Below are 27,013 nucleotides of genomic sequence, written 5' to 3'. Positions count from 1 at the left end.
CAAAACAATTCCCGAGCTCTTCGCAATGCTTAAGGCTGAGAGGTAGAATTCAACAAGGAGCATCAAGTGTTGAGGGTTAACAAGACCACTAGTTTCAAGAAAAAGGGCAAGGGAAAGAAAGATAACTTCAAGAATAATGGCAAGGAAGTTGCCACTCCCGGGAAGAAGCCCAAAGCTGGACCCAAGCCTGAAATTGAGTGCTAATACTGCAAAGGGACTGGTCATTGGAAGCGGAACTGCCCCAAGTATTTGGCGGATAAGAAGGATGGCAAAGTGAACAAAGGTATATCCGATATACATGTTATTGATGTGTACCTTACTAATGCTCGAGTAGCGCCTGGGTATTTGATACTGGTTCGGTTGCTCATATTTGTAACTCGAAACAGGAGCTACGAATTAAACGAAGATTGGCTAAGGACGAGGTGACGATGCGCGTCGGGAATGGTTCCAAGGTCGGTGTGATCACCGTCGGCACGTTACCTCTCCATCTACCTTCGGGATTAGTTTTAGACCTGAATAATTGTTATTTGGTGCCAGCGTGGAGCATGAACATTATATCTAGATTTTTTTAGTGCCAGATGGTTATTCATTTAAATCAAAGAATAATGGTTGTTCTATTTATATGAGTAATATCTTTTATGGTCATGCAGCCTTGAAGAGTGTTCTATTTCTGTTGAATCTTGATTGTGGTGATACACATATTCATAATATTTATGCCAAAAGATGCAAAGTTGATAATGATAGTGCAACATATTTGTGGCACTGCCGTCTAGGTCATATTGGCGTAACGCGCATGAAGGAACTCCATGTAGGTGGACTTTTGGAATCACTTGATTATAAATCATTTGATACTTGCGAACCATGTCTCATAGGCAAGGTGACTAAAACTCCGTTCTCCGGAACAATGGAGCGAGCCAATGAATTATTGGAAATAATACATACCGATGCATGTGGTTGGACGAGTGTTGATTAACGTGGCGGGTATCCTTATTTTCCGACCTACACAGATGATTTGAGCAGATATGGGTATATCTACTTAATGAAACACAAGTCTGAAACATTTGAAAAGTTCAAGGAATTTCAGAGTGCAGTGGAGAATCATCGTAACAAGAAAATAAAGTTTCTACGATCTGATCAAGGAGGTGAATATTTGAGTTACGAGTTTGGCCTTCATTCCAAACAATGTGGAATAGTTTCACAACTCACGCCACCTGGAACACCACACTGTAATGGTGTGTCCAAACAGATATGGTGCGATCTATGATGTCTCTTATCGATTTACCACTATCGTTTTGGGGTTATTCATTAGAGATAGCTGCATTCACGTTAAATAGGGCACCGTCTAAATCCGTTGAGACGACACCGTATGAACTATGGTTTGGCAAGAAACCTAACCTGTCGTTTCTTAAAGGTTGGGGTTGCGACAGTTATGTCAAAAGGCTTCAGCCTGATAAGCTCGAACCCATATCGGGGAAGTGAATCTTCATAGGAGACCCTAAGGAAACAATTGAATACACCTTCTACAACAAATCAAAAGGCAAGATCTTTGTTGCCAAGAATGTAACATTTCTAGAGAAGGAGTTTCTCTCGAAAGAAGTGAGTGGGAGGAAAGTAGAGCTTGATGAGGTAATTGTACCTTCTCTCGAATTGGAAAGTAGCACATCAGTGAAATCTGTTCCCGTGATGCCTACACCAACTAGTGAGGAAGCTAATTATGATGATCATGAAACTTTAGATCAAGTTACTTCTGGACCTCACAGGTCGAACAAAGCACATTTCGCACCAGAGTGGTATGGTAATCCTGTCCTGGAAGTCAAGTTACTAGACCATGATGAACCTACGAACCATGAAGAAGCTATGATGAGCCCAAATTCCGACAGATGGCTTGAGGCCATGAAATTTCAGATAGGGTCCATGTATGAGAACAAAGTGTGGACATTGGTGGACTTGCCCGATGATCGGCAAGCCATAGAGAATAAATGGAACTCCAAGAAGAAGACTGATGCTGATGGTAATGTCAGTTTCTACAAAGCTCAACATGTCGCAAAAGGTTTTCAACAAGTTCAAGGGGTGACTACGATGAGACTTAGCGATGCTTAAGTCCGTCTGAATCATGTTAGCAATTGCCACATTTTATGATTATGAAATCTGGCAAATGGACCTCAAAACTGCATTCCTTATGGATTTCTTAAAGAAGAGTTGTATATTATGCAACCAGAAGGTTTTGTCGATCCTAAAGGTGCTAACAAAGTGTGAAAGCTCCAGCAAACCATCTATGGACTGGGGCAAGCACCCACTACTAGGGAAAAGCTTATAGGCAGGCGCTTACTAGTAGCGCGGGTTTATACCCCTCCCTGCTGCAACTTAGTAGTAGCGTGGTTTTTTACACCTCGCTGCTACTAAGTTGATAGTAGTACCGCGGGTTTTTAACCCTCGCTACTACTAAGCAGTCTCTACCGTGCCCCCCGAGACATGCCATAGTAGTAGCGAGGGGTATGAACCCGCGCTACTACTAAGTTGATAGTAGTAGCACGGGTTTATACCCCTTGCTACTACTAAGTACAAGGTAGGTGAAGTCTTTATATCCTCGTCCGAATCACTCCGCTCTCCCTCAGTCACCCCCCTCTGTCCATAGGCTCTCCCATTCCGCTTCTCCCTCCCACCCGCGATTCCCTTCCTCATTCACCACCACCGCTGGCCTCGCACCTCATGCCTCCCCCAAATCCGGCGTCATCCACTCCCGCTGCAGCCCCCTCCCCCTCCTTCCTCCCCCTTCTCTGATGTTGGAAGGAGAGGGAGATCCAGCAGAGCGCCATCCATGGCCGCGGCCAGATCCACCATGGACACAACCACATGTGAGTTGTTCTTCCTACTCCTCTCAATCTCTCTCTCTATATCTCTCTCTTCATCTTCTAATCGTTTTCTCTTCTTTTGTAGTAGCGGCAGAGGAGAGGCGTGAGGATGAGTTGGGCGGGGAAGCACCATCACCATGGATGACTTCATCCCCTCCAGGACCAGCATCATCACTGGATGGAGAAGACGTTGACACCCAGCAGCAGCAGCAGCAGCCTTTGATTTTTAATTCCTAATTAGTTAGTAGTAGCGCGGGAACCTTACCTGCGCTATAGCTAAGTAGTAGTAGCATGGGTGGCAACCGCGCTACTACTAGCAGTACTAGTAGTAGTGCGGGTTGGACCCGTGCTACTGCTAAAAGTTAGCTGTGGCGCCGTATTAGTAGCACGGGCCCCTGCGCTACTAATAGGTCATTACCCCGCGCTACTACTAGGGTTTTCCCTAGTAGTGATCTTGGAGTTGGAATATACACTTTGATGAGGTGATCAAGCATATGGTTTTATACAGAATTTCGGTGAAGTCTGTATTTACAAGAAAGTGAGTGGGAGCTCTGTAGCATTTCTAATATTATATGTAGATGACATATTGTTGATTGGAAATGATATAGAATTTCTGGATAGCATAAAAGGATACTTGAATAAGAGTTTTTTCAATGAAAGACCTTGGTGAAGCTGCTTATATATTGGGCATCAAGATCTATAGAGATAGATCAAGACGCTTAATTGCACTTTCACAAAGCATATACAATGATAAAGTTTCGAAGAAGTTCAAAATGGATCAGTCAAAGAAAAGGGTCTTGCCCGTGTTACAAGGTATGAAGTTGAGTCAGAGTCATTGCCCGACCACTGGAGAAGATAGAGAGGAAATGAAAGTCATTCCTATGCCTCAGCCATAGGTTCTATCATGTACGCTATGCTGTGTACCAGACCTGATGTGTGCCTTGCCATAAGTTTGGCAAGGAGGTACCAAATTAATCCAGGAGTGGATTACTGGACAGCGGTCAAGAACATCCTAAAGTACCTCAAAAGGACCAAGGATATGTTTCTCGTTTATGGAGGTGACAAACATGTGTGAATACATAAACAAACATAGTGTCCCTAGTAAGCCTCCACTAGACAAGCTCGTTGATCAAAGATGGTTAAGGTTTCCTAACCATGGACATGAGTTGTCATTTGATAACAGGATCATATCATTAGGAGAATTATGTGATGGAAAAGACCCATCCGTTAGCTTAGCATAATGATCATTCAGTTTTATTGCTATTGTTTTCTTCATGCCAAATACATATTCCTTCGACTATGAGATTATGCAACTCCCGGATACCGGAGGAATGCCATGTGTGCTATCAAACGTCACAACATAACTGGGTGATTATAAAGATGCTCTACATGTATCTCCGAAGGTGTCCATTGAGTTGGCATAGGTCAAGATTAGGTTTTGTAACTCCGAGTATCGGAGAGGTATCTATGGGCCCTCTCGGTAATACACATCATAAGCTTGCAAGAAAATGACTAAGGAGTTAGTCACGAGATTATTTATTACGGAACAAGTAAAGAGACTTGCCGGTAATGATATTGCACTAGGTATGAAGATACCGACCACCAAATCTCGGGCAAGTAACATACTGATGGACAAAGGGAATTACGTATGTTGTCATAACGGTTCGACCGATAAAGATATTCATAGAATAAGTCGGAGCCAATATGAGCATCTAGGTTCCGCTATTGGTTATTGACCGGAGAGGTGTCTAGGTCATGTCTACATAGTTCTTGAACCCATAGGGTCCGCACGCTTGACGTTCAATGACGATATAGTATTATATGAGTTATGTGACTTGGTGACCAAATGTTGTTTGGAGTCCCAGATGAGATCGCGGACATGACGAGGAGTCTTGAAATGGTCGAGAGGTAAAGATTGATATATAGGACGATGGTATTCGAACGCCAGAAGTGTTCTGGAGGGTACCGGGTACATATCGGATCACCAGAAGGGGTTCCGAGCACCCCCGGCAGAAGATATGGGCCTTATGGGCCATGAGGGAAAATGCACCAGCCACAAGCGGCTGGTGCGCCCCCATATGGGCCAGCCAAGGTGGAGAAGCAAAGGGGAAGGAGGAAAGGAAAGAAAGGGAATAGGATTCCCCTTCCTTCCCCCTCCCCCCCTCTTTCCTTCCTCCTCCGGTCTATATGGCAGGGGGCGCGGCTTGGGAGGAGCCCAAGTAGGTTTCGGTCCTACTTGGGGCACCCCCTGGCCTCTCCCCTCCCCTCCCACCTATATATATGTGGGGGGCACCCCTAGCACACACTAGACAATTGCCTAGCCCCGTGCGGCGCCCCCTCCACAGTTTACTCCCTGCGCAGATCACTTCACCATTACCGTCACCATGACGTCGTGCTGACGGAACTCATCTACTACCTCGACGACTTGCTGGATGAAGAAGGCGAGGGACGTCACCGGTCTGAACGTGTGCAGAACTCGGAGGTGTCGTACGTTCGGTACTCGATTGGTGGATCACGAAGAAAGTTTGACTACATCAACCGCATTGTGAAACGCTTCCGCTTATGGTCTACGAGGGTACGTAGACACACTCTCCCCCTCGTTGCTATGCATCTCGGTGGATAGATCATTGCATGTGCGTAGGAATTTTTTTTGTTTTTCATGCAACCATTCCCAACAAAAACTCCTTCTAGTTCGATAAACTTGGCTCTCTAATTGAGGGAAATACTTATTGCTAGGTTACATCAGAATTACACTTGGGGGATACCGAACCACTTATGAGAAAGCAAGCAACCACCGTGTGGGAGTTTTGCCTTACTGAACCCGATCAATTGATGCTCATTCATGGCAGTTTGAGGCCGCCCATCGATCAGTCAATGCTTGTGTTTGGTAGCAGTTAGAGGCTCCTGGCCAATCATTATTCGTGCATGGTGGTGGTTGGAGGCCTTCATTGCATGAGCGAGTAGCTACAACTCGAGTTGCACGTTCAATCAATCAATGTGAGAATCCGGTCAATCAGTCAATGTGAGAATCTCACACGTGCACGCTACAACCTGATGCGTATGAACTTCAAAATGGTGCGCAATAGTTGGAGAAGCTGTATGCATGAGTAGAGACCCCCGTTGCGATCATGCGCGAGAGTATAGTAGACCCCCATATGCGGTACTAACTGATCGAGTTGAAGACATCACATTACAGAGAACTCGGTCGACCAATCGATGTGAGAGTCTCGCTATATCTGTTGCATACTTGTTGGTGGTGTGTGAAGCCATATGCGCAAGTAGAGACCCTGTTGCATGGTGTGCGGTAGTTGGAAGCCCGCTTAACTGATCAATTGAGTTGACGAGGTGTGAGTGATAGTTGGAGAAGCCGTTGGAACATGAGAGATTTAACTATCTGCATGAGAGGAAGAAATAGATGATGCTTTCTTTAGACAACCACCTTTATTGAAACACAATCTTGTTGTTTATATTCTAGGAGATCCAACAGCTCTTCCCAATGGTGTTCATGTGTTGGAAATATGCCCTAGAGGCAATAATAAATTAGTTATTATTATTATATTTCCTTGTTCATGATAATCGTTTATTATCCATGCTATAGTTGTATTGAAAGGAAACTCAGATACATGTGTGGATACATAGACAACACCATGTCCGTAGTAAGCCTCTAGTTGACTAGCTCGTTGATCAATAGATGGTTACAGTTTCCTGACCATGGACATTGGATAACGGGATCACATCATTAGGAGAATGATGTGATGGACAAGACCCAATCCTAAGCCTAGCACAAAGATCATAGTTCGTATGCTAAAGCTTTTCTAATGTCAAGTATCATTTCCTTAGACCATGAGATTGTGCAACTCCCGGATACCGTAGGAATGCTTTGGGTGTACCAAACGTCATAACGTAACTGGGTGGCTATAAAGGTGCACTACAGGTATCTCTGAAAGTGTCTGTTGGGTTGGCACGAATCGAGACTGGGATTTGTCACTCCGTGCAAACGGAGAGGTATCTCTGGGCCCACTCGGTAGGACATCATCATAATGTGCACAATGTGACCAAGGGGTTGATCACGGGATGATGTGTTACGGAACGAGTAAAGAGACTTGCCAGTAACGAGATTAAAGAAGGTATCGGCATACCAACGATCGAATCTCGGGCAAGTACAATACCGCTAGACAAAGGGAATTGTATACGGGATTGATTGAGTCCTTGACATCGTGGTTCATCCGATGAGATCATCGTGGAACATGTGGGACCCAACATGGGTATCCATATCCCGCTGTTGGTTATTAACCGGAGAACGTCTCAGTCATGTCTGCATGATTCCCGAACCCGTAGGGTCTACACACTTATGGTTCGATGACGCTAGGGTTATAAAGGAAGTTTGTATGTGGTTACCGAATGTTGTTCGGAGTCCCGGATGAGATCTCGGACGTCACGAGGAGTTCCGGAATGGTCCGGAGGTAAAGATTTATATATGGGAAGTCCTGTTTTGGTCACCGGAAAAGTTTTGGGTTTTATCGGTAACGTACCGGGACCACCGGGAGGGTCCCGGGGGTCCACCAAGTGGGGCCACCAGCCCCGGAGGGCTGCATGGGCCAAGTGTGGGAGGGGACCAGCCCCAGGTGGGCTGGTGCGCCCCCCCACAGGGGCCCAAGGCACCTAAGGTTGGGGGAGGGGGCGCACCCATCTAACTTGGGGGGCAAGTTTCCCCTCTCCCCCCCCTTGGCCGCCACCCTAGATGGGATTGGGGGCAGCCACACCCCTTGGGGTGGAAACCCTAGAGGGGGCGCACCCCCATCCCTCTCCCCTATATATAGTTGAGGTCTTGAAGGCTGCCAACACATGAGTTTCTCTCCCTCTTGGCGCAGCCCTACCTCTCTCCCTTCTCCTCTCCCGCGGTGCTTGGCGAAGCCCTGCAGGATTGCCACGCTTCTCCACCACCACCACGCCGTTGTGCTGCTGCTGGACGGAGTCTTCCTCAACCTCTCCCTCTCTCCTTGCTGGATCAAGGCGTGGGAGACGTCACCGGGCTGTACGTGTGTTGAACGCGAGGTGCCGTCCGTTCGGCACTAGGATCTCCGGTGATTTGGATCACGACGAGTACCACTCCTTCAACCCCGTTCTCTTGAACGCTTCCGCTTAGCGATCTACAAGGGTATGTAGATGCACTCTCCTTCCCCTCGTTGCTGGTTTCTCCATAGATAGATCTTGGTGACACGTAGGAAAATTTTGAATTTCTGCTACGTTCCCCAACAGTGGCATCATGAGCTAGGTCTATTCCGTAGATTCTTTGCACGAGTACAACACAAAGTAGTTGTGGGCGTTGATTTTGTTCAATATGCTTACCGTTACTAGTCCAATCTTGTTTCGACGGCATTGTGGGATGAAGCGGCCCAGACCGACCTTACACGTACACGTACGTGAGACAGGTTCCACCGACTGACATGCACTTGGTGCATAAGGTGGCTAGCGGGTGCCAGCCTCTCCCATTTAGTCGGAACGGATTTGATGAAAAGGGTCCTTATGAAGGGTAAATAGCAATTGGCATATCACGTTGTGGTTTTGCGTAGGTAAGAAACGTTCTTGCTAGAAACCCATAGCAGCCACGTAAAACATGCAAACAACAATTAGACGACGTCTAACTTGTTTTTGCAGGGTATGCTATGTGATGTGATATGGCCAAGAAGAATGTGATGTATGAGATTGATCATGTTCTTGTAATAGGAATCACGACTTGCATGTCGATGAGTATGACAACCGGCAGGAGCCATAGGAGTTGTCTTTATTTATTGTATGACCTGCGTGTCATTGAACAAACGCCATGTAATTACTTTAATTTATTGCTAACCGGTAGCCATAGTAGTAGAAGTAATAAGTTGGCGAGACAACTTCATGGAGACACGATGATGAAGATCATGATGATGGAGATCATGGTGTCATGCCGATGACGATGATGATCATGGAGCCCCGAAGATGGAGATCAAAAGGAGCAAAATGATATTGGCCATATCATGTCACTATTTGATTGCATGTGATGTTTATCATGTTTATGGATCTTATTTGCTTAGAACGACGGTAGTAAATAAGATGATTCCTCATTAAAATTTCAAGAAAGTGTTCCCCCTAACTGTGCACCGTTGCGAAAGTTCGTCGTTTCGAAGCACCACGTGATGATCGGGTGTGATAGATTCTTACATTCACATACAACGGGTGTAAGCCAGATTTACACACGCGAAACACTTAGGTTAACTTGACAAGCCTAGCATGTACAGACATGGCCTCGGAACACAAGAGATCGAAAGGTCGAGCATGAGTCGTATAGTAGATACGATCAACATGAAGATGTTCACCGATGATGACTAGTCCGTCTCACGTGATGATCGGACACGGCCTAGTTGACTCGGATCATGTAATCACTTAGATGACTAGAGGGATGTCTATCTGAGTGGGAGTTCATGAGATGAACTTAATTATCCTGAACATAGTCAAAAGATCTTTGCAAATTATGTCGTAAGCTCGTGCTTTAGTTCCACTGTTTAGATATGTTCCTAGAGAAAATATAGTTGAAAGTTGACAATAGAGATTATGCGGACGGTAGAAAGCTTATGTCCTTAATGCACCGCTTAGTGTGCTGAACCCCAATCGTCGTCTATGGATGTTGCGAACATCGGATATACATGTTTTGATAACTACGTGATAGTTTAGTTAAATGGTTTAGAGTTGAGGCATCAAAGACGTTTTCGAAACGTCGCGGAACATATGAGATGTTTCGAGGGCTGAAATTGGGATTTCAGGCTCGTGCCCACGTCAAGAGGTATAAGACCTCTGATGATTTTCTTAGCCTGCAAACTAAGGGAGAAAAGCTCAATCGTTGAGCTTGTGCTCAGATTGTCTGAGTGCAACAATCACTTGAATCGAGTGGGAGTTGATCTTCCAGATGACATAGTGATGTTTCTCCAAAGTCATTGCCACCAAGCTGCTAGAGCTTCGTGATGAACTATTAGGGATAGATATGATGATCCTTGAGATATTCACGATGTTTGACACCGCAAAAGTAGAAATCAAGAAGGAGCATCAATTGTTGATGGTTGGTGAAACCACTAGTTTCAAGAAGGGCAAGGGCAAGAAGGGATACTTCAAGAAACGGCAAATCAGCTGCTGCTCTAGTGAAGAAACCCAAGGTTGAACCCAAACCCGAGACTAAGTGCTTCTGTAATAAGGGGAACAGCCACTGGAGCAGAATTACCCTAGATACTTGGTAGATAAGAAGGCTGGCAAGGTCGATAAAAGTATATTGGATATACATTATGTTAATGTGTACTTTACTAGTACTCCTAGTAGCACCAGGGTATTAGATACTTGTTCGGTTGCTAAGTGTTAGTAGCTCGAAATAAAAGCTACGGAATAAACGGAGACTAGCTAAAGGTGAGCTGACGATATGTGTTGGAAATGTTTCCAAGGTTGATGTGATCAAGCATCGCACGCTCCCTCTACCATCGAAATTGGTGTTAAACCTAAATAATTGTTATTTGGTGTTTGCGTTGAGCATAGACATGATTGGATTATGTCTATCGCAATATAATTATTCAAATAAATAGAGTAACCATTATTCTCCTTACATGAAAACATGATCAAACCCCAGAACTCATTGAGTCTTAATCACATGGTGATGTGAACTAGTTTAGTGACACTACTAAACTCTTTGGATGTTGGTCACATGGCGATGTGACCTATCAGTGTTAATCACATAAGCGATGTGAACTAGATTATTGACTCTAGTGCAAGTGGGAGACTGTTGGAAATATGCCCTAGAGGCAATAATAAATTAGTTATTATTATTATATTTCCTTGTTCATGATAATCGTTTATTATCCATGTGTGGATACATAGACAACACCATGTCCCTAGTAAGCCTCTAGTTGACTAGCTCGTTGATCAATAGATGGTTACGGTTTTCTGACCATGGACATTGGATAACGGGATCACATCATTAGGAGAATGATGTGATGGACAACACCCAATCCTAAGCCTAGCACAAAGATCGTAGTTTGTATGCTAAAGCTTTTCTAATGTCAAGTATCATTTCCTTAGACCATGAGATTGTGCAACTCCCGGATACTGTAGGAATGCTTTGGGTGTACCAAACGTCACAACGTAACTGGGTGGCTATAAAGGTGCACTACAGGTATCTCCGAAAGTGTCTGTTGGGTTGGCACGAATCGAGACTGGGATTTGTCACTCCGTGCAAATGGAGAGGTATCTCTGGGCCAACTCGGTAGGACATCATCATAATGTGCACAATGTGATCAAGGGGTTGATCACGGGATGATGTGTTATGGAATGAGTAAAGAGACTTGCTGGTAACGAGATTGAACAAGGTATTGGCATACTGACGATCGAATCTCGGGCAAGTACAATACCGCTAGACAAAGGGAATTGTATACGGGATCGATTGAGTCCTTGACATCGTGGTTCATCCGATGATATCGTCGTGGAACATGTGGGATCCAACATTGGTATCCAGATCCCGCTGTTGGTTATTGACCGGAGAACGTCTCGGTCATGTCTGCATCATTCCCGAACCCGTAGGGTCTACACACTTAAGGTTCGATGACGCTAGGGTTATAAAGGAAGTTTTTATGTGGTTACCGAATGTTGTTCGGAGTTCCGAATGAGATCTCGGATGTCACGAGGAGTTCCGGAATGGTCCGGAGGTAAAGATTTATATATGGGAAGTCCTGTTTTGGTCATCGGAAAAGTTTCGGGTTTTATCGGTAACGTACCGGGACCACCGGGAGGGTCCCGGGGGTCCACCAAGTGGGGCCACCAGCCCCGAAGGGCTGCATGGGCCAGGTGTGGGAGGGGACCACCCCCAGGTGGGCTGGTGCGCCCCCCCCCCCCCCACAAGGGCCCAAGGCGCCTAGGGTTGGGGGAGGGGGCGCACCCACCTAACTTGGGGGCAAGTTTCCCCTCTCCCCCCCCCCTTGGCCGCCACCCTAGATGGGATTGGGGGCAGCCTCACCCCTTGGGGTGGAAACCCTAGAGGGGCGCACCCCCCTCCCTCTCCCCTATATATAGTTGAGGTCTTGAGGGCTGCCAACACATGAGTTTCTCTCCCTCTTGGCGCAGCCCTACCTCTCTCCCTTCTCCTCTCCCGCGGTGCTTGGCGAAGCCCTGCGGGATTGCCACGCTCCTCCACCACCACCACGCCGTTGTGCTGCTGCTGGACGGAGTCTTTCTCAACCTCTCCCTCTCTCCTTGCTGGATCAAGGCGTGGGAGACGTCACCGGGCTGTACGTGTGTTGAACGCGGAGGTGTCGTCCGTTCGGCACTAGGATCTCCGGTGATTTGGATCACGACGAGTACGACTCCTTCAACCCCGTTCTCTTGAACGCTTCCTCTTAGCGATCTACAAGGGTGTGTAGATGCACTCTCCTTCCCCTGGTTGCTGATTTCTCCATAGATAGATCTTGGTGACATGTAGGAAAATTTTGAATTTCTGCTACGTTCCCCAACATCATGTGTTTGATTTGAAGCCACTTACTGTATTGCCTGGAAAAATGTGTGCAAGCCGAAAAAATTGATGGTCTTGGCATAAAAAAACTTGCATATAAAAAATAAATGCCTAGTTAAGAAATTCACGTTCGAACTCTTACAGCTTCCTGGCTTTCCCTAGATACGTTTAAACCACTACAAATACTCTCTAGCTGCTACTGGTAAACCCTCCCACCACTCTTTTCTTTGGATAGCAGTAAACAACAACTACCCTCCCTTTTAAACATCTCCTTTGTACTCACAAACAATGTCCTTCACTCTACCTTTTTTTGCCTAGCCTCATGACTCTTAAACACACCTCTATAACAATCCCACCCAAGATTTTTCCATACTCCATAACTTACAAGGGGTTACTGGATAATATATGGCATGTTGACTTACTGTACAACCTTCAGCATCGCCTAACTCTTGCCGCTTCTCTCGAGCTGGATGATGATTTGCTTTCTTTGCAGGATTTCCCCTCCAATGCACTTCATGATAAACAATACCTTCTCCATGGTCCATTCACGGCCAAATATGCCTACGCCACCATCACCGACGAGACCTCCATCAACATCAGCATTGACTACATTTGGTGTTCAAAGGTCCCCATCATCAACTTTGGTTGGCTTTTATTCAGGTATTGTCTGAACTCTAAGGAAAATCTTTACCGAAAGTACATCGTCAACGATCCATCATGCCCAAGATGCGATGCACCTTATGAAGATGCTGCCTATATTGCCCTTCTATGTCCAACTGCTTCACATGTGCGGGTGGATCTTGACCTTGCTTCACCTTCTTTGGATCTCATATGGGAGCTATAGTCACCCTTGGGTCTCTACCCGTACATTTGTCCCTCGGTGGCTCTCATGATCCTCTTCAAATTTTGGTACTCTTGGATTGCCATGGCACCCAACAATATGTCGTAAACTGTTTCTCATTTAGATTTAGAGACTCTCTCAAAGGGAGACTGCCAAGTCTTGCTGCTTTACCCATCCTCCCACGTAGATGCTCTTACATAATCTGACAACGATATGAAGAACGTCGTTTTGGTGCCGGAGCTCGCTGGAGCTCGAAAATTTTAGAAAAAACAACATTCAAACTTTCCGGTCTCATGTTAGATAGTCTGGCAGTGCTCTAAGTAAACAAGGATGTTATGTGTATGTGTGTAAATTTTGAGGATGAAATACCTTGAAGTGCCATGTATACAAAAAAGACAAACTCATGACCTGGGAGGATGAATAGTATCATATGTTAAAAAGCCCCAGATTTGTTTCTTTCCTTTTTGCGCAGCCGTCATTTCGACCTATTTTGCCCTGAAAATTTATGCACACGTATTGTGCCTTAAAAATTTACACACATGTGTGTTATGCCTTCATGCATATCTGACTTGTTTTCATAATTTTATGAATTTTGAATTTGGAGGCTTGCATGGAGGCCGAGCTCCAAAAGCAATTTTCGAAACATATGCGGCTTTCATTGGTGATATATTCAGGCGGGGAAGCCCCCCCACCCACCCACCCACCCCTCGTCGGTCCAAAAAACAATTATTGTCATAAATGGCAAAGAACCTTCTATGTTTAGACTAGTCACAGTGGGGAGTAACTTAGAGTAGTAACATGCACATGTTACTAGTCTATGTTACTACCTCCACAGTGGGTAGTAACATATGTGTTGTGTCATGCATCACATCATTTATTAGGTTGTAGACTCCTCTTTTCTTGATATGTGTGATGTTACAGTAACTAGCTATGTTATCACATGCCTATCTTTCTTCATTAATTACATGTCACATCATTTATTTTGCCTAGATAAGTGTGATGTTATCATTTATGTTACTTCCACTGTGGGTAGTCTGTCACTGGTTATTTCCTCGTGCAGCCGACAAATGAAATAGTGAAACAAGGAAGATTTTTCAGCGTACTGCCAATTTAATAAGCATAGGAATGTATGTGCACAATCTATGCTCTGGTTATTATAAATCTCGGTAGTCCAAAAGTATTATAAACGACACATAAGACATAACAAAAATTAACAAGAAACTCCACCATCAACAAATTAACAAGAATGGATCAAAGGAAGTGAGACCAGTCAAGAATAACAACAAAAGAAAAAGGCCCTCCTCCTCATTTCGAGACCTACTCAACAAAGGCAGGCCGGGTAAAAAATAATAAAAAGAAAATGTCAAGAAACAAGTAAGTATATAGTAACGATCTTCTGTTAGAACAGAATGGCGAACTCAAGTCCTTGCATATCCTTGCATTAGCTTCTGCCAGCCGTGGCCATCCCATGCATGACTGCGTGCATGCAAGGGTACGTCTCACATCATGTTAGCCAGTTGCATGCAATTATTGGCCATCTGGCTGAGCTCTTCGTCGTACTTGAGCATTGGGTTTGGTATCCCGGACTGCTGGAACGGTCGGTCGCACGACTGGAAGTCCTGCACGGCGAGCTGCAGCATGATCTTGGCCGTGCCCTTGTCTTTGAAGGTGATGGCCCGCTGCGCCGCGCCGATGGTGTCCTGGGTGTTCATGTACATGGTGTCGCAGAAGCTCAACGCCTGGGTCTGCGCCGGTGTCCCCTTGCGGGACGCGCTTGAGACGTACTTCCGGGCCTGCGCCGTTCGCTTGGCAAACGCGTCAACCTGCATGTTAAGCACTGCCAGATTGTCGATGGTCGGGTACTTGTCTGCGTGTTTCCCAGCCGTGCCCTTGCACAGCTCAGGGAACGGTGTATGCGCGCATACGCCGGCAACCAGTGGGTTGATGGGGCCGCCCCTCCCTCTAGCCGTTGCCAGCGGGAGGAAGCTGGCGGATAACATCGCCGCCACGATAAGCACACCAAGCCGTGCGTTCGCTAGCGCCATAGTTTATTTTGTTGGGTCTCTCGTTGGTGATCGGCAGCTAAATATACATGGAGCGGCGCACCAAGGCAAGGCAAGGCAAGGAGAGGGTAGTGAGATGTGCTAGGGTGGTGACGCTCTTATAGGGGCTTCCTCGGCCTCGGAAATGGTGGTCGACCTTTTGTCTTGGAGCTGACGACGACCATTGATTTTGTGTTGTTTCGTTGGTCGTCCATGTTTGTGGGGTGCGTTGACACTTGACTCCTGCGCATGTCTCAGCCATCCATTTCGTTGGCGATCCGCATGCATGCATGCTTATCACACCTGCCATGTCTTTTTCATTTAGTATGGCTATGGCTCTCGCGAACGCGCTCGCGGCGGGCGTGCTCGCGACGGCGCCGCCCTGATCTTTTCCCTCCGGCCGTCCCTGTGTCAGGCTCGACCAGATCCGGGATCCTCGTCGAGCCTTCTCTTCGCCGCTGTCCTTCTTCCGCGAAGCTCCCTCGTGCTCCTCCGCCTCCCGCCCATCAGCTACGTCGGCGGCGGCTGCAGCTGCCTCTCCGGCCTTGCTGCGCGTTGGCTCTGCGTCCGCGTCGGCTACTGCCGCTCCAGCCGAGGTGAGCGCCGGCTCTGCGCCCCTGTGGGAGGCGGCGGCCGCCGCGGCCTTGCTGGGCGTCGCCTTGGCATCCGAGCCGCCCCTGTTCGTCGTCCCGGCATCCCAGACGACCTCGATGCTGCTGCCGTCTGCCTTGCCCGGCGACCCGTCTGGTCCGGGCGATGTGGTGATGCCCGTCACAGTGCAGGGAGCTCCCAATGCTCTGGCAGCAGCCTCCCAATGCAGTCTGCAGCTCGTCCCAATCGCTCCACTTGCGCCGCTTCAGACGTCGACTGCATCGCCCACCGCCGCCGCTCTAGCGGCGGATGCCCTTGCTCGGCGCAGGTCGGACCCGGCCATTAGTGGGCTTATGGCCGGTGCTCGTCCCAATTGCGGTCGTGGCCTGCAGGCCACCACCCCGGCTCCTCTTGCCACCGGCCAGCTGCCGTCGTCCCCGGTGTCGACGCCTACACCCTTGACGGGGCCAGGTCAGGTGGCCGCTCCCGTGCTGTCTGGTTGGGGGGACTGGCTAGGATGCTTCGGAAGGAAGACGACGTCCGCTGATCCCATGTGTTGTGCGCCAACAGCTCGTGAGGAAACATTGGGAGACTGGCACCTCGTTACCGGCCGCCGCCGTTCGCCATCTTCAAATGCCTTCCGTCGGCCCGGTTCCAATGCCCGGATGGCTCATCCGGCGTGGCTCCGGGATCGATGCTTTCGGTGTCTCTCCAAAGGTCATCACGCTCACTCTTGCAGGGACCCAATTCGGTGCTCAGGATGCCTTCGTTTCCGCCACAAAGTGCGTTTTTGTCATGCTCAGCACCGATCCGATCTGACTACAAAGCCGCGTGATGATGCTGCAAAGCCTAACCCAGCGCCTGCATCGGAGGTTGACGCAACACCGGCTGACGTGCAATTGCAACCCGTCCTAGCGGAGGAGACCGAGCTGCTTCGCACTGAGCTGCGCGACTGCCTTGCGCGAGTTGAGAGTGTTTTGGGGAGAGCAGAGGCTGCTCTCGCCAAACTAGAGGTTGTGCCAGCTGTGTCCTCACTTCCTGAGCTTCAGATCGGGTCTCCTGTTGGGGAGGAAGCAAGCCTCTATGGACATTTCTCCCCTCGTGCTACATCATGTTCGTCGATGTCTGTACTGCTCACTGGCCCTGGGTGTGTAGTCATCGATGAGGTCATGGCTCCAGTGCTGGAGATTATGCCTGAGTTGCAGGAGCGTTGTGGGGAGCCTACTTCACCTCTTTCAATGGTGCTTCCGAAGGAGATGGGGCAGGTGATGTCTGTGGGTGGCGAGGTTGATGAGGTAGGTGCATTGGCACCTATCTCTGGGGCGCAACTACAGGGTTTGCCTCTGCCATGTGTGCAACTGAAGGCGCCTGAGTCCATTGTGTCGGTGGTACCCGTGGCTGAGCATGTTAATGCAGTGGTGTCTGTGAGGGACAAGGTTGATGAGATTCTATTTGAGATACAAGTCAGCAGCTTGCTCGCATGTTTGGAGGCGGTCAGCCCTGGATCTGTCAAGATGATTGTGGAGAAGGCTCTCAGGAGCAAAACTAAGTAGAGTGACGTCACAGGAAAGGCGTCTGCAGCTGCTTGATAGATATTCATCAGTCTATTGGGCGGTCCATATAGTCTGGTTTGTGTTTGTCTATGTGGATTTGGCGGTGTTTGTGGACTTCGGCGGAGGTGCTCTTGTTAGGGGTTTGTTTGCGATGTAGTAGTTTGGAGGTTGATAGTCGTTCCATGTTGGGTTTGTTTGTAGGGCTGATCGTGCGCTTCTGGAGTTGTATGCTCTATGAGTAATCCACATGTGGTTAGTTTGTATCGGTTTTCGCTCGGTTTTCCATTAATTAACTGAGCAATTCTCTTCTGCTTAATTAATCGATGAGGCAATCTTTTGCCTCCGTTTCAAAAAAAATTTAATTTACTATATAGTTTAAACCAAAAATGCAAATTAAACTTCGTTTGCGTATTTGTGTTCATCGCGACGAGAGCATTTGAACAAGACCGATTTTGAATACATTTTGGCAACTTAAATAAAACTAAAATTCAAGTATTGAAACTTGATAATTATAACATTAATTTTTACCAAGTTTCATCAAGTTTTACCAAATTTCATATGCTTTTAGGGTTTTAGGGTTCTGGGCTTAGGGCTTAATTTTTAGTTTTAAAACTTGCTAAATTCATAATTCTTTCTATCAATCTTTAGTAGTTGAAACTTGCTGGACCACCTGATTTACCTCGCGATCCGCAAACTCATCCAATTCCGCACGAGGGCACACCAAATTTTAAGTTTCAGTTTTCTAAAACTTACATTTTTATCGTTGCACATACCAAGTTTGGATTTAAAAACTCGTCAAAACTTATTTAAAATGGATCTTTTTTGAAAGCATTCGCCATAAGCAACACAAATCTAAAAATGAAAATTAAAATGGACTTGTCATTCAAAATATATAGAAGATTGAAAGTTAAACTGTAAAAGAAAAGGGATGGGCGGTGGGATGGTTGAAGCAGCTAAAAGTTGCAAAAAATGCATGTGGGGACCTATTTAATGTAATATATGCATGGGAACTCCCGTGCACGGGAGAAAATCCACTCTCACCCCCCCCCCCCCCCCCTCCCTCCCTTCCTTTCTTTCCCTTGGTCTATGCTTTGTTATTTCATAATAAGTAAAATTCACCTGAAGTAACTAAACTTTACTACGTATCTCACATTCCACTACTGGAATCGCCGAATTTGCCCAGTTTCAAGTGTTTGCCAAGTGCATTTTGTCAAAAACTAGGCAAACATGATCTTTGTCGCTTACATTTTCTTTTGCACTCAGCAAACAACTCTTTGCTGAGTGACATTTTTTTGCACTCGGCAAGCACTTCCCTTTTGCCCAGTTCTTTTTTTTGCACCTGACAAGCATTTTTTTTCCCTTTTTCTCCTTCTTTCTCTTTGACGAGTGCGTTTCTATTGCAGTCGGCAAAAACTTTTTTTTCTCTGTTTTCTTGTCCTTTCTCTTGTTTTTTTCTCTTGTACATTATTTGTTCTATTTTCTTTTATGCTCTTTTCTTTTCAACGCAATGTTTTTATTTATTTTCTTCCTCCCTCTCTATTTCCTTATGTAGGCATTACGTTAATTTCTAGGCATTAGACGTTCAGTGAATATAAATAAATTTGGAACTACAAGTGCATGGAAAACTTGGCAAATTTAGATTAATAAATAATATTTGTGTTCTTAAGTCCATTTTTGGAAGTCATCCAAGAAAAGGGAAGAAATTCTCACACGAGGGTGTTCGACCTTAAAAACAAGCTTCATTGGATTTTTAATTTCAAAAATGGTAAACGAAGTGTGAAAAGCATAAAACTCGACATATTATCATTATACGATTTCTACAGTCTATGATAGAAGGTTGTCGTACACTACTTAGAAACCGGACTATCATTGAGGAAGAAACGTGGTGTCGAGAGGAAACGAGTGAGGTTTGAAGACGATGTATACGTTGCTTCTACTGTTGACCTTGATTTATTTTTTCTACGTTCAAGATACACTATTACACGATCCATGTAAAAATTTGGCATCTTTGGGGCCCATTTATTATATTTAATCATTAAGTGCATTCCTAGGCATTTATTAAATAAAAATAAAATTTGAATTGCGAGTGCCTGAAAAGGTTACCAAAGTTGGGTTTATAAATCATATTTGTGTTCTTGAGTCTATGTTTAGGCATTAGACAACAAAAATATAGCAATTCCAAACATGAGGGTGCCAAGACTCGACACCAAACTTGGAGTTTATTGGTTTTGAATTTCAAAAATTGCAAACAAGGTACAAAAATCATGAAACTTCGCATGATGTTAATATATGATGATTAAAGGCCATGGTAAAAGATGGAGAAGGTTTCTGAAATGATATGGTGTAAAAACACTTAATGACGAGACCATAATCGAGGTAAAACATGGTTTCAAGAGGGAATGATTGAGGTTTGAAGGCGATGCAGCAGTTGCTTCATCCAGGGCCTTCATTTTTTTTCTACACTCAATACACACCATCAAGGTATCCATGTTGATATTTGGCATCTTTTGGAGTCTGTTTTCTATAACTTCAGGAAATAAGTGCATTTCTATGCCTTTAGTGAATATCATTAAAATTTCAACTGCGAGTGCATGAAGAGTTGTCCAAATAGTGTTGAAAAATCCTTTTTGTGTTCTTGAGTCCTGATACGTCCATTTTGCATCATGTTTTCCTACTGTTATTTATAGTGTTTTTATGCTTTATAACACTTTGTGGAGTAATTCTAATGCCTTTTCTCTCATAAAGAGGGAGAATTCCGGCAGCTGGAATTTTGGACCTGAAAAAGCTATGCCAGAGATACTATTCTGTACATCTCCAAATGAGCTGAAATTTTATGGAGAATTATTTTGAAATATATAATAAATATTGGAGAAAAGAACTACTGGAGAGGGGCTGCTAGGTGCCCACAAGACACCAGGATGCGCCAGCCCCTCCAGGCGCGCCCTGGTGGGTAGTGGGCCATCCAGCCCACCTCTAGTGCCCATCTCCTGGTACATAAGGTCTTTTGACCTAAAAAAATAAGGGGACGACTTTCAGGATGAAGCGCCGCCGTCTCGAAGCGGAACTTGGTAGGATCACTTTTGCCCTTCGACGGACCGATTCCACCGGGGGAACTTTCCTCCCGAAGAGGGAAATCGAAGCCATCGTCATCACCAACAACCCTCTCATATTTCTGAGGCCAATATTCATCAACATCTTCAATAGCACCATCTCGTCTCAAATCCTAGTTCATCTCTTGTGTTCAATCTTGTTCGGAATCTCAGATTGGTACCTATGAGTGACTAGTAGTGTAGATTACACCTTGTAGTTGATGCTATATGGTTTATTTGGTGGATGATTATATGTTCAGATCCATTATGCTATTAAATATCCCTTTGATCTTGAGCATGAATATTATTTGTGAGTAGTTTCCTTTGTTCTTGAGGCCACGGGAGAAGTCATGTGGCAAGTAATCATGTGAATTTGGTATTTGTTCGATATTTTGATGATATGTATATTGTGATTCCCTTACTGGTGTATTGTGAACATCGACTACATGATACTTCACCATCTTTGGGCCTAAGGGAATGCACTGTGTAGTAGTTATTAGATGATGGGCTGCTAGAGTGACCGAAGCTTAAACACTAATTTATGCACTATTTCGTAAGGGGCTAATTTGAACCCATATGTTTAATGTTATGGTTAGATTTTATCTTAATACATCTTTCATAGTTGCGGATCCTTGCGAGGGGGTTAATCATAAGTGGGAGGTGAGGGAGTCCTGGACTACGGGGTGTTCGGATAGCCGAACTATCATCATCGGCCGGACTCCAAGACTATGAAGATACAAGATTGAAGACTTCGTCCCGTGTCCGGATGGGACTTTCCTTGGCGTGAAAGGCAAGCTTGGCGATACGGATATGTAGATCTCCTATCATTGTAACCGACTCTGTGTAACCCTAGCCCTCTCCGGTGTCTATATAAACCGGATGGCTTTAGTCCGTAGGACGAACAACAATCATACCATAGGCTAGCTTCTAGGGTTTAGCCTCCTTGATCTCGTGGTAGATCTACTCTTGTAACACACATCATCAATATTAATCAAGCAGGACGTAGGGTTTTACCTCCATCAAGAGGGCCCGAACCTGGGTAAAACATCGTGTCCCTTGTCTCCTGTTACAATCCGCCTAGACGCACAGTTCGGGACCCCCTACCCGAGATCCACCGGTTTTGACACCAACATTGGTGCTCTCATTGAGAGTTCCTCTGTGTCGTCACCGATAGGCTCGATGGCTTCTTCTATCATCAATAACGACACAGTCCAGGGTGAGACCTTCCTCCCCGGAGAGTTCTTCGTATTCGGCGGCTTTGCACTGCGGGCCAATTCGCTTGGCCATCTGGAGCAGATCGAAAGCTACGCCCCTGGCCATCAGGTCAGATTTGGAAGTTTGAACTTCACGGCTGACATCCGCGGGAACCTGGTCCTCGATGGATTCGAGCCACAGCCGAGCGTGCCGCACTGTCACGACGAGCATGATTTAGCTCTATAGCCGGAAAGTATCCTGGAGGCTGCACTCGAGTCCGCTCTGATCTTCAATTCGGAGCCGGCTACGCAGATCGAGGACGGATGGCTAGACACCGCCTCGGAGGCTGCAACCTCTACGGTGATAGAGACGAACACTGATCTTGTCCCTCATGAAGCCCGTGACTCCGAGGTGTCGGACTCCTCGCCAGACTCCGAGCCTCCCGCGCCCCCTCCAATCGAATCCGGTTGGGCGCCGATCATGGAGTTCACCGCTGCGGACATCTTTCAGCACTCACCTTTCGGCGACATCTTGAATTCGCTAAAGTATCTCTCATTATCAGGAGAGCCCTGGCCGGACTACGGTCAGGACGGTTGGGATGCGGACGACGAAGAAATTCAAAGCCCACCCACCACCCACTTAGTAGCCACTATCGACGATCTAACCGACATGCTAGACTACGACTCCGAAGACATCGACGGTATGGACGACGATGTCGGAGACGACCAAGAACCAGCGCCTACCGGGCACTGGAAAGCCACCTCATCATATGACATATACATGGTGGATATCCCGAAGGATGGGAATGGCGAAGAAACAGCGGAGGAAGACCCCTCCAAGAAACATCCCAAGCGCCGACGTCAGCGGCGCCGCTCTAAATCCCGCCACAGCAAGAATGAAGATTCCGGCACCGGAGATAATAACACCCCAGACAGTGTCGAAGACAACCCACTCCAGCAAGATTCAGCACAGGAGGATGGAGACGCCAGCCCCCATGAGAGAGCGGCAGAAGAAGAGGTAGAGGATTATATGCCTCCCTCCAGAGATGAGGCAAGCCTCGACGACGACGAATTCGTCGTGCCTGAGGATCCCGTCGAACAAGAGCGTTTTAAACGCAGGCTTATGGCCACGGCAAACAGCCTCAAGAAAAAGCAGCAACAACTTAGAGCTGATTAAGATCTGATAGCCGACAGATGGACTGAAGTCCTCGCGGCCGAAGAGCATGAGCTCGAACGCCCCTCCAAAAGCTACCCTAAATGCAAGCTGCTCCCCCGATTAGAGGAGGAGGCATATGAACCTGCATCACCAGCAGACAATACGGCTGACCGACCACCCCGTGGTCGCGACAGAGAGGCCTCTAGGCCCTTCACTAGAACCGTACCCCGGCATCGCTCGAAAAGCACAAGGCCACAGGGGAACGCTCCAGACTTGCGAGATATATTGGAGGATAAGGCAAGACAATCAAGATCGATCTATGGATCGCGTGGGCGCCCCATGATACGTGACGACAACCGTCGCGCCGGACACAGTAAGTCCGGCCGGGCCGAACAAAATAGACAAAGCTCTTTTGAGCTCCGTTGTGATATCGCCCAGTACAGAGGCGCCGCACACCCACTATGCTTCACAGATGAAGTAATGGATCATCAAATCCCCGTAGGGTTTAAACCCGTGAATATTGAATCTTACGATGGCACAACAGACCCCGCGGTTTGGATCGAAGACTATCTCCTTCACATCCACATGGCCCGCGGTGATGATCTTCACGCCATCAAATATCTCCCACTCAAGCTTAAAGGACCAGCCCGGCATTGGCTTAACAGCTTGCCAGCAGAGTCAATTGGGAGTTGGGAAGACCTGGAAGCCGCATTCCTCGATAACTTCCAAGGCACGTATGTGCGACCACCAAATGCTGACGACCTAAGCCATATAATTCAGGAGCCAGACGAATCGGCCAGACAATTCTGGACACGGTTCTTAACCAAGAAAAACCAAATCGTCGACTGTCCGGATGCGGAGGCCCTCGCGGCCTTCAAACATAACATCCGCGATGAGTGGCTTGCCCGGCACCTGGGACAGGAAAAGCCGAAATCCATGGCAGCCCTCACATCACTCATGACCCGCTTCTGCGCGGGTGAGGACAGCTGGCTAGCATGCAGCAACAACCTCAGCAAAAATTCTGGCAGTCCGGATATCAAGGACCGTAATGGTAGGTCGCGTCGCAACAAAAACAAACGCCGCATTAACGGCGATAATAGTGAAGATACGACAGTCAATGCCGGATTCAGAGGCTCTAACCCGGTCAGCAGAAAAAGCCATTCAAAAGAACTACTCCGGGTTCGTCCAATTTGGACCGAATACTCGATCGCTCGTGCCAGATACACGGCACCCCCGAAAAGCCAGCCAACCACACCAACAGGGACTGTTGGGTATTCAAGCAGGCAGGCAAGTTAATTGCCGAAAACAATGACAAGGGGCTGCATAGCGATGACGAGGAAGAGACCCGACCGCCGAACAATAGAGGACAGAAGGGTTTCCCCCCACAGGTGCGGATGGTGAACATGATATACGCAACACACATACCCAAAAGGGAGCGGAAGCGTGCACCCAGGGATGTATATGCGATGGAGCCAGTTGCCCCGAAGTTCAATCGATGGTCCTCCTGCCCGATCACTTTTGACCGAAGGGACCACCCCACCAGCATCCGCCACGGCGGATTTGCCGCATTGGTTTTAGACCCAATCGTCGATGGATTTCACCTCACCAGAGTCCTGATGGACGGCGGCAGCATCCTGAATCTGCTTTATCAGGATACAGTGTGGAAAATGGGCAAAGACCCCTCAAGGATTAAACCTACCAAGACGACCTTTAAAGGCGTCATACCAGGTGTAGAAGCCAAGTGTACAGGCTCAGTTACACTGGAAGTGGTCTTCGGATCCCCGGATAACTTCCGAAGCGAGGAGTTAATCTTCGACATAGTTCCGTTCCGCAGCGGCTATCATGCTCTGCTCGGACGTACCGCGTTTGCAAAGTTCAACCTGGTGCCGCACTATGCATACATCAAGCTCAAGATGCCAGGCCCTCGAGGAGCCATCACGGTCAACGGAAACGCTGAACGCTCTCTCCGAACGGAGGAACATATAGCGGCTCTTGCGGCAGAAGTACAGTGCAGCCTCTTAAGGCAATTCTCGAGTCCGGCCCTTAAGCGACCGGACACGGCTAAACGCGCCCGGAGTAACCTACAACAAGATCACCTGGCACGTTCCGAGCACGCGTAGCAGTGCGGCCCCAACCCCAGCCCCTGCAAAATGTTAAGACAGGTCCTTCGCATACACCATTACGCTTTGGAGATACCATGGGCATGGGGAGAGGGGCACGACCACGATAGGCCCAGAATGCGGCTCAACCACACCAGGGGCTCTCAAGTGTGTCGTTCTTTTTTTTCTCTTTCCTTTTTATTTTTACCCACAGGACTCCGTTCGTCAGAGGCCCTGTCCGGCAGCGGACCTGCCGAACTCACGATGCAACAGCCAGGGAAGGAGAAAGGCTACAATGAATATCCAGGTGGTCTCCATTACGAGCATTAAATCTGTTTTATACACCATTCCGCAGCCTACCCCTGGAGGGGGACATGTTTAATAGTCGCATCCCTTGCTTATCGCACCATTTGTATCGTTCTGCATTCACAGCAGTTTTTCTTGAATAAGTAATGCAGCACCTTTTTGCTTCCAATTGCATTTCTTTCTTATACATATGTTCATTTATGACATGTTGCATCCGTACATTTTGATACGGCTAAATACACTAGGGGCTTATGTTTCCCGCATCATGGTGTGATAAGTCCGAACACTTTCACAAGTGCGGCACCCCGAACTTATAGCATTATATGCATCGGCTCAGAATCATGTCTTGGGTCAATAGTTGGGTTTGCCCGGCTCCCATGTTTTGGTACCTTACGTTCCGTTGTATCGGCTAAGGTAGCACTGGGAGAACCACTACGATTGCGCCCCAGTTGAGTTGGGCGAGCGCCTCAGTGGAGAAAGCTAAAACTGATCGTCATGATGAGGTGAGAGCTGGTCGCTGTTCGAGAGGTTTTTTGCGAGTCCCTAAAGACTTATGACGCGTAGAGCGAGGAGCCGGCTTTGTCCGGCCCAGGCGTGGATAGCGCCCCAAATTCGGCCTTCCGAATACTAGGGGCTTCGCCGAAATTTAAAATTATAGAATTCTATGGCTAAGTGAGAGTGTTCAAGCATTATAAGTCCGGTTGCCTTGTTCGTTGTGTTGAGCGCCTCCCTAGATGGACCCAAAAATGGGAACAAGAGTGATCAAATTTATCCTGAACACCCCAGCACTCTTGGCATGGGGGCTGAAGCCGACGACTTGCCATCACTCAGATTTGATAAACAGCCGCACAGAAGGTAATATTTTAAATTAACAAGCGTTGCTTAGCGCATATGAACTAAGTTTTCAGTGCACAGGATAACAAAATGCGAGTCTACTCAAATATTACATCTTTGGAGCACTCACCCGCAATAATGCGGGCACCCTTCAGGACACTCTTATAATACATCTCAGGCGTGCGATGCTCCTTGCCCTGTGGTGGCGCGTCCGTCACAAGCTTCTAAGCATCCATCTTGCCCCAGTGCACCTTTGCGCGGGCAAGGGCCCGACGGGCACCTTCAATACAGGCGGAGTGCTTGATGACTTCAACCCATGGACACGCATCCACCAGCCGCCGCACCAGGCTGAAGTAGCTCCCAGGCATGGCCTCCTTAGGCCATAGCCGAACTATGAGGCCCTTCATGGCCTGTTCGGCCACCTTGTGGAGCTCGACCAGCTGCTTCAGCTGGTCGCTAAGGGGCACCAGATGTCCGGCCTCAACATGCTGAGACCAGAAGACCTTCTCCATCGAGCTCCCCTCCTCGGCCTTGTAGAAAGCGGCAACATCGGACACGCTGCAGGGCAGATCTGCGAACGCTCCTGGAGAGCTCCGAATTCGGGTAAGTAATAGGTAATTCACACTCACATGCTTATTTTGCATGAAAAATGCCTTACCCGCCGCTATTTTTTTCAACGCCTCGACTTCCTGGAGGGCCTTATAGGCTTCTGCCTTAGCGGCTTTGGCACTCTCAAGAGCCGTTGCAAGCTCGGACTCTCGAGTCTTCGAGTCACGCTCCAAACTCTCGTATTTTTCCACGAGATCCTGGAGCTCTTGCCGTACCTCCGCCACCCGCGCCTCCTGCCTCTCTCGCTCGGTGCGTTCTGCGGCCGCATTACGTTCGGACGTGGACACCACCTCCTTCAGGGTTGCCACCTCGCTTGTGGCCCCTGCAATAC

At 47.3% G+C, this 27,013-nt stretch overlaps 2 protein-coding genes across 2 annotated transcripts; one reads left to right on the top strand and one right to left on the bottom strand.

Moving 5' to 3' along the window:
• Positions 1-14,407: 14,407 nt before the first annotated feature.
• On the bottom strand, positions 14,408-15,330 carry LOC123089666 (uncharacterized). Its single transcript, XM_044511288.1, has one exon. It carries the CDS (start codon positions 15,253-15,255, stop codon positions 14,710-14,712), a length of 546 nt encoding a protein of 181 aa, XP_044367223.1. The 5' UTR covers positions 15,256-15,330; the 3' UTR covers positions 14,408-14,709.
• A 273-nt stretch (positions 15,331-15,603) lies between these two features.
• LOC123089655 (uncharacterized) lies at positions 15,604-17,740 on the top strand. Its single transcript, XM_044511281.1, has one exon. It carries the CDS (start codon positions 15,963-15,965, stop codon positions 17,394-17,396), a length of 1,434 nt encoding a protein of 477 aa, XP_044367216.1. The 5' UTR covers positions 15,604-15,962; the 3' UTR covers positions 17,397-17,740.
• The last annotated feature ends 9,273 nt before the right edge of the window (positions 17,741-27,013 follow it).

This window comes from Triticum aestivum, chromosome 1B (assembly GCF_018294505.1).
Source record: "Triticum aestivum cultivar Chinese Spring chromosome 1B, IWGSC CS RefSeq v2.1, whole genome shotgun sequence".
Classification (NCBI taxonomy): Eukaryota; Viridiplantae; Streptophyta; class Magnoliopsida; order Poales; family Poaceae; genus Triticum; species Triticum aestivum.
This window is presented reverse-complemented; position numbering and strand designations above follow the sequence as displayed.